Below are 8,560 nucleotides of genomic sequence, written 5' to 3' on the forward strand. Positions count from 1 at the left end.
GTAACTGCCTGCTGAGCTGTGGGATTGAGCCTTTGGCTTTCTCTGGCCTGGGAATCCTCGAGGAGTTGATTCTTACAAACAATGCCTTGGATATGCTGAAAAGTTCTTGGTTCTTAGAGTTGACTCTGCTCACCAAACTCCTCCTTTCTGACAACAAAATTACATATCTTCCTCCAAGGACTTTTGAGAGTTTGGCTAAGCTTAACGAACTCATTGTGTCTTCCAATTTCATTCAGTATCTTTCCATGGACACATTTTATGGGCTAGCATCATTGACCAAGCTGGACTTATCAAGCAATGAAATCCTGTTTATTAATAATGATGTTTTCCAGCCTTTGCAGGCCCTGACGCATCTGTGGTTGTTTAAGAATAAGCTGACTGCACTGGCCAGCATTCCAGACTCTCTTACCTCCTTGTCTCTTAATGAAAATCCTTGGATCTGCGACTGTCATCTGGTGAGCTCAATACAGTTACTGAAGGACAAAGTTCAGGCACCCAGTGGCCTGGTTTGCAATAGTCCGCCGAGCCTGAGGGGACGCCATATGTTGAGTGTCGGGCCTGAAGTCTGTCCTTATCCAACTCACGCAGGAAATCTACCACAGGAAAGCACTTCAAATTTGAACTCGCTGTATGGCTTCACAGGTAAACTCTAGCAATGCAACATAGGTTGGAAGCTGTTTGTCTGCATTGTTCATATTTCACATTACTCCAAAGGTGTAAAATATTATAAAAAATCTTCCATTTTTATTTGTTTAGCCTGCTTTCTCATAAGCACCCAGTTGGCAGTCCTTGGGCAGGAGAGCCCCAAGCCAGGAATGGGATGCATTGTAGAACAGCAGGGAAGGGGAGCTAATGGCTTGGAAGGGGATGATTCAGCTCCTTAGTGAAAGTTCAGGGGGTGTGGATGGATTATCAAGTGGTGCTGCAGAGCAGGTCTTTGACAGAGCTGTGTGGTGAAAAACTTGCATGAAATCTGCCTGTACCATGCTTGGCACTTGTGGATACTAATATTACGATTAAGCACCAAGTTCACATATAAACTTAAAAAATAAAGCCATGAACGTGGTCTGACTCTCATCCCGTCTCCTGCAGGAGGACTTTTCTTCAGTTTCATCATGTGCCTGATTGTCTGTTTCATCACAAAACACTGGAAATATAGCAGAGTTACTAATCAGGCAGAGGATGGACACGTCTTACAGAAGGACTCTGTGGAAGAGTTCCCAAGGGGCGTGACTGATGCCCCTTCAGTATCCCCTCTTCCCCATAACTGTGTAATAAAAGCAAATAGGACAAGGGGCTTTCAGGAGGAAAGTGAAGCAGACACAATAGAAAAAGCCCTGTGTGACCATTTGAAGAACACGTCCCAATCCAGCAGAGAACATTCAGAAACAAGCTCCCCAGTGAAGATGCCTGGAGTGGCCCTGCTGCCGGCTCACAGTCCCACAGGTAAAAAGATCATGACAATCTGTAAAGATGGAATGGAAATTGGAAGATTAACTGAACGTTCAGACAAAGCCACAAGCCCAGCACTCCAGCAAGTGGGCAACAAAAATGTGGAGAGAACAGCTGAAATCCCCAGATGTGTCAGTGCACCCGGCTTACTTCCTAATGTGGAGAAACAACCTTCCCCAAAAAGGGACCCTGGTTTGCATTGCTCATTGTTGAGCCATGAAAAAACAATCCCGACGAGGGAGTGGATGGAGAATGGGGAACCTGGTAAGTTCAAATAAAGAGCAACAGTGATTACTCAGAAATGGTGGTGGGGTTTGTAGGGTGGGGAGGTTGGGTGTTGGTCACTTTGGAACGGGAAGAGGGTGGGTAGCAATAGCTTTCATGTGTGTATTTTGCGATAGTAGCCGTTGCCGAGAGGCCCCGTGCTCTGCAGAGTCTCAAGGGGCCTGCTGCTAATCAGGCGGCCCATTGTAATGGAGGCTGCAAGGAATCTGCTACAACTGCAGAGCCAGCAAGAATTCTCAGTGATGGCTACTGTACACTGGGGATACTGATTCACTGAGCGTCTTCATCCTTCAGGATTTGTATATTTCCCTATACAGTATCAGGGTAAAGTGCTTTCAGCCTTTTCATCAGTATGTCGAGGTGTTTTTGTATTTCTGTGTTATCGCTCAGTGGAGAGAAGTGAGATTTGTGCATATGATTAAAATATGTATTTACAATGTAGGTAACTGCAGAATGTCAACTTTGTTCCCTCTGTTTTACAGCCTTGGTGAAATATTTTGAAACCCAGTGGGAAGAGCAGGCTTTGAGTCCCATTACCTGGTTTTCTGGTTCTCAATGTTCCCGGACTTTGGTAAATGTAGTTTCTCCAGCAGGAAGTGCTACACATTTACAAACAAGCAGAGACAGAATTCACGCCACCTCTAACAAGAGAAGTAAATCCTGGAGCCCCTTTCACTTCAACGTCTCCAGTCATTTAACAGAAGCTCATGGAGATAGTGCATCTAGAACAAATGCTGAGAAGGGATTTGAGGCCAGCTTGGTGCATTCAAGAAGACACAAAGACTGTGAGACTTTATGTCAAGAACATTTTATAGAGAGTGAGTCCACTGATACTACTGAGGGCAGATTCAAAGATCAAGGAATGAAAGAACCAGACTTGCAGAAAGACATCTATCTTAAGAACTGCTGCATTGCACAAAGTGAAAGCAACAATCAGAGAGCGACTACGAACACAGGGGATGTCAACCTCACTCCAGAACCTGAAGCACCAGCCAACTCTCCACTTTCAGATTTAGCCAGCCCTAGAGAACATGCTGGTGCCAGCAACCCAGATAATAAAGACATCAAGCCTGCAGCGGAGGGAAAATTAGTTAGCCCCTGTCTTGGAAAAGAAGATATCCATCCCCAGTCTTTCTGTAATAATGATAGATTGGGAGAAGAGAGGCCCAGCTGTAGAACACCCAGGAGTGAGAAACCCGACAAAGAATCTTCCTTAAAGAACAATAAATTAACAAAAGAGAGATTTTGGAACTACCATACAAATTGCTGCAATGAACACCAGCCCTGCCCAATTGCTCAGAAAGTATTGAAGGAGCTGAAGACTGCGCTTCTGACTTCGAGAGAGCAATTAGATCTGTCCGCACAAGCTCCCCCCTCTGACATGGATCTTCTGAAAGGTAATGATAGACTCACCATTAACCTTCTAGTTAAACTTTCCCAGAGAAGGGAAAAGCAGAGGGCAAAGAAGCAGCCCTGGAAATGACTGGAGATTAGTCACTACCATAAAGTGTAGCAATGCTGCAATGCCATATATTCTATGCACTGCTGATTTGGATTAAATTTACACCTAATTTTATGAAGAGGTTTTGCCTTCTGCAGCTAATGAACATCAGTCTGTGGGACTGCTCTTGTGGCAAGGGGGATATGTGGGAGCTAATGCTAAGAAACAGTCTATGCCCTGTGCTGATGCTTGTGGCTGCTGACAAGTGAAGCATATTGCATGATAAAAGTCCTGGGCAGCAGTGAAAACAAGACCACGCAGGCTTTCTCTGCTTAGCATTATGCCTAAACTCACCACTGGCAGCAGTGTGCGCTGCAGTCCAGCAAGTGCTTGGATGCTACTTGCCATGTAGAATGTCAAGAGCAGCAGAAATCAATTTTAAAATACAAGGTTTTAAAATGTTCATGCCATTCAATAGAGGTTTTCCCCTTTCCATCCTCCTTCGATCTGTTCATCAGCTATAAAAACGAGTTAACCTTTGTTTTAGCACCTTGAACATGTAAAGCACCACCACGTAGGGAATTTAGAAGTATTTCACCTGGAAGTGTTTTGAATAAAAGGCAATATATTTTCAATTCTTCAGTATATAATTAATTTTTGGAAATAACTGCCAAATGATAATGGCCAGAAACAACTTTGTGACACTCAACTATGAAGTATACAGGTAAGGATAGCTTCAGTTGTGATCTGTTGTAAGACAACAGGGGCTAATCATCACTATATTTCAGCTACAATAACTAGCAGCTAAACTCAGAAAGATTGTATTTTAACACACAATTTGAAAGGGTTTCATGTCTCCTTCTGAAGCATCTCACTCTATCTACCGCCAGAATATTTGTGTGCAGACCACTGGTTTGTTGCTATGAATTGGGGACGTGTATTCACACGCTTGGTACCAACCTGTAGAAACTGTGATAAGGAATTTTTAGCAGTATTTGTGTGTCATGGTGTTTTGTATTTAACCTAAATCTTACAGAACAAGAAGTGACCACAACTTTCCTTGCCCAGTGTATAAACAGTGAGGAGCCACTAACAAACAAATGGGAAAAGGGAAACTCTAGCACTTTGCCAGACGTACACGCTTCCTCTGCTCCTGATGGAATTTGCCATCAAGAGTTGCCTGGAGATGACAGTAAAATTTCTTGTGGACTTCCTCTGCAGCTGGGCCAACGAACCAGTATATCTCACCAAGAAGCTGGTGCTGAATGCCCATCTCTAAGTAAGGCAATTGTTGAACTCATCAATGAATTTCAAGAGAGCACTGAGAAATGCATTGTAAAAGATCAGAGCAGGATGGTGGATAGTTTGGAGCAACTGCCGTTAGGAAATGCCTCTGTTAGTGCCAATCGTCTCCCGTCCAGAAGATGCGAGAATGCACGTAATGAACATGTTGCCCAGGACTGGAAGTCTTTGGATGCCGAAACCCATTCGGATGCACTGACACACTCACATAATAACATCAATGAGCATTTTGCAGGAGGTGAAGAAGGTTGTGTTCCTGCATCTCCAAGTATTTTACGCAGAGAACTCTGCCATGTTAAGTCTCTACAACTCAGTGCTATGGAATCTGTCTATTCTTGCCTCCCTCTCAGTGCAGATGAAAGCACCCTGGATCCTGACTCTCTAACTTCCAGTCCGAATATTAGTAAAGTTTCTTTATTGGACATTCATGAAGTTGAACGTAAAAGTGTAGCAGACAGGAAGTCCAACCATTATTTGTCAAATGAGGTTATTTCGGTGCAGAAAATGCAAATTTCTCCAAGTGAAGAGAAAAGTGTAGGCAGATTGAGAGATGAAAGTGCTGATGCTGAATTCATGCTTAATGAGAATGAGGCAGCTCAGTTTGATATTGACGAGGAGAAAACAAAGGAATTTCAATCTGACTGTACTGAGCACAATTCATATGAGTTAGTGAACATTGTTAGCTCAAATGACACAGACCACCAAAAGAATATTAGGGAGCTGTTAGCCCCTAGTGACATTTTGAGGATTGAAAATAATACCTGGCATAATACAGACAACAATCCTTATAGAAGCTGCTTGGAAAATGCCTGCAGTTCTATAGCAGCTGATCGTAATGAATGTGACGATGTTGGATGCAAAAAGGAAACTGGCCATGAATATCTCTACCAACCTGCTGCATCAAAAGGGTGCAGAGCCTCTACAAATCCTTCTCTTATTGTTTATGAAAGTCAAGCAGGAGAAATCAGTGTTGCAGGCTATGATGGTACTGTTTCTCATTCAGGCCATGCCTCCAGGAATACAGGAATTCAGCAATTTGCTTGTAATAAAAAGGACAAGTTTCAGCTCCAAAATATACCGGTAAATCCAAAAATGGAGAACGAACCAGATATGAAATATTCTAACCCTAAATACCACATATTAGTGGCTGGCAACACAGATGCCAATCTTTGTGTGGCTGGAGACAACCCCTCTGCCAGTCCATATTTAGAAAGCGGACAACCCCTGGAGATTGGACTACATTCGAGGACCATTTGTCTGCCAGAGCAGTCTGACAGGTGTCTTCTGCCACAAGATTCTGCGCTTTCTGACCCACGGAAGAAGGAATTAGAGCAAAACTGGAGTGAAAGTCTATCAGCAAAACAACTTAAGAAAACATATTGTTCTGTTTTCAGACTAGCTACCGAAGGCTCATCTTTTGGGAGGCTTTGCCAGAATGTAGACTGCACCATTGAGCCTCCTCATCTGAGCAAGGGAACATCCCCCACTACCCCACTGACACCAAACCTATGTTTATCGGGACAAGAAACTGAAATACATGCAAATGGAGAGTCTTCGGCATTCAACCCTCAACTGATGGATAAAGCGACATATTTAAGTTGCCTTTATAATCCAAAGACACCAAGGAAACAAGCAAATGAACTAAGTGTACTTTCTAATCTCCGCTATTGTAAAATTTCAGCAAAAGTATCTTTTGGTGTGGAGGAGGAGGGAGGGAGGACAGTGTCACACACAAAAAAAGAAAATGACCCAGACCAATTAACAAGTGACCATCAGTATAAATCTCCAGCTAAAAAAGTAGTCACCGCAGATAGCAACTGATGTAAGTATACGACCTGATTTGAGGCACTAGACTTTGGTAGAGCTTTGCACAGCTAAAATGTAATCAACTTGTAAAATAATGGGTTTGTGTATGTAAATGAGGACAGTCAAAGATGACTCAAAAATACCACTACCGTATTGTGCTGTAGAGATACACGTAATGCTTTTCTATTACACAATGATCTTGTACATCACTCTGGCCCTGTGTTTTCAGTCTGTTGTATTTCATTCAGAAATGTAATTTCAAGATACCCATGTATGTAATTTTTGATCTTGAACTAATCAGAAGTGTTAAACATCCCATGAAAAATATTTAGTGGCATGCAAGTTTAGGCCTTACATTTGATGTGCTCAGTGTAATAATGTACCTCAGCCAGGTGCAACCTGTTCATAGATGTTCTGGAATTAACAAAGCTTACCTGCTTTAAAGAAGGAAAGAGTAATGCTTAAAGATGATGGGGTGTTTTTCTTGTAAATGTTTCCACCTAGTTTCTTTCCTCTCTTCCATTGTGGGTAGACAATGCTTTGAATGTTCTGGGAGATGGATTTTTATCTTGGCTTTTGAACAAACAATGCATGGTTTCTTTGGGTGACAGAGACTTTACCTACTGTATGTAGGGGAAAATATAGGGCAAATTGGGTTGGACCATCTAACATTGATGGTGCAATGAAGCATCTCTTTATCAAATGACGAGGCTAAAATCTTTTTTCTGCAAGTAAGGATAAGATATTGCCCTTTATATCCTTACTTTAAGGATGTTAATATTGTTGGTATAGCTCAGTGATTTGAGCATTGACTTGCTAAACCCCTGGTTGTGAGTTCAGTCCTTGAGGGGGCCATTTAGGGAACTGGGGTTTAAAAAAAAAAACTGTCTGGGGATTTCTCCTGTTTTAAGCAGGGGGGTTGGATTAGATGATCTCCTGAGGTCCCTTCCAACCCTGATAGTCTATGATTTGGGCTGACATTTGACTGGAACACAACATTCATACAAAACATTGTTAAGTTAAGGGAGGGAGTTTTGAAAATATTTGAATTTTTAAAAGAATCACAAAACATATCTCAATTTTAGAGTGCTGCAAAATGGGTTTGGTAGCCTATCTGAGCTTTGGGATTTTTGGAAGGAGATTTCCAACTGACTTCAAAATTACAGCTCACTTCCCCTTTCTAACCCCTTCAAAAACATTTACAAAAGTGTATGCTGTTGCTGCATGCAGCTGTTTTATTTTAACTTTATTTTTTACATACCAGTGTGAAGCATCTTCACATATATTTGTACAAAAAAAAATCTCCAGTTGGCTGTCCACAGTGTATTTCAAAACATTTCCCAAAAGAGGGTCCCATACGTGGAAAGACCTGGAACTGTAATATGTAATTGCTAATAAAAATGCATGCACTTGCTGACCTGGAGGCGTGTGAATTCCCTTCTGGGAAATGTAGATGTGACCATTTTTTCATACATATTTTTCACACTTAGAGTCAAAAGCAGTTTTTAATAGGAAGTACATATGCTCTGTACATTTTTTTGGCTATTCAGATTTCCCTTTCAATGTTGATCTACAAATTTAGTCCATATTTGCAGTATAAAACAGTAAATGGACATAGACCATGCAAGGAATTAATTTGTCAGTAAATCTGTAAATATCATTGCCATCTCTTATTTTGCTTATTTCTGCATTTTCCCCAGGCTCACTGGTTTGTTTGTTAAGCACAAACATACCCTTCAGAAAGTATGTGTGGTGGTGATTTACCAGATGGTGGTACTAGCCAAGCTAGTTCAATCAACTTCAGAGACTTTCTGTCTCACTCAGTAACTTTTGGACAACTGATGGATAACCAAAAGTGCACAAAACTCATATCCTGCAGCATGTCTGGCAATATTTTAGATACCCATGGTTACCACAGCAGTGCTGCTATCCCCAGAAGTGCCTGCCTTCTGGAGCTCATGGCATGTAGTGTTGAGAGTTCCCGTCTGTACCATCTGACTCTTTTCTATTATTTTTTCTGAAATATCAAGTAACTAGACTTGTCCTACTCAGGCAATTATTCCTTATCACTCCTGGCACATTTCTTAGACCGGAGCAACTGAGGAAAAGAAAATTTAATAAACTATTCTTCTGAAGATATTTGTACTTTCCTAAAGACTGACAATATTACAGCCTTCATTATAGGGTAAGAAAATTCATAACTGCTTCCTATATATACATAGGTTACTTAATTCCTCATTAATCATGCAGGCACCTTGCCCTGTTGTATAGTAT

At 41.7% G+C, this 8,560-nt stretch overlaps 1 protein-coding gene across 1 annotated transcript; it reads left to right on the plus strand.

Moving 5' to 3' along the window:
* The first annotated feature begins 410 nt into the window (after window positions 1-410).
* Window positions 411-8,044, plus strand: LOC120387003. Its single transcript, XM_039507160.1, has 5 exons — window positions 411-642; window positions 1,093-1,716; window positions 2,220-3,134; window positions 4,215-6,302; window positions 7,987-8,044. Exons 1-4 carry the CDS (start codon window positions 543-545, stop codon window positions 6,299-6,301), a joined length of 3,726 nt encoding a protein of 1,241 aa, XP_039363094.1. The 5' UTR covers window positions 411-542; the 3' UTR covers window position 6,302; window positions 7,987-8,044.
* Window positions 8,045-8,560: the final 516 nt, after the last annotated feature.

Source organism: Mauremys reevesii, linkage group 19, assembly GCF_016161935.1.
Source record: "Mauremys reevesii isolate NIE-2019 linkage group 19, ASM1616193v1, whole genome shotgun sequence".
Classification (NCBI taxonomy): Eukaryota; Metazoa; Chordata; order Testudines; family Geoemydidae; genus Mauremys; species Mauremys reevesii.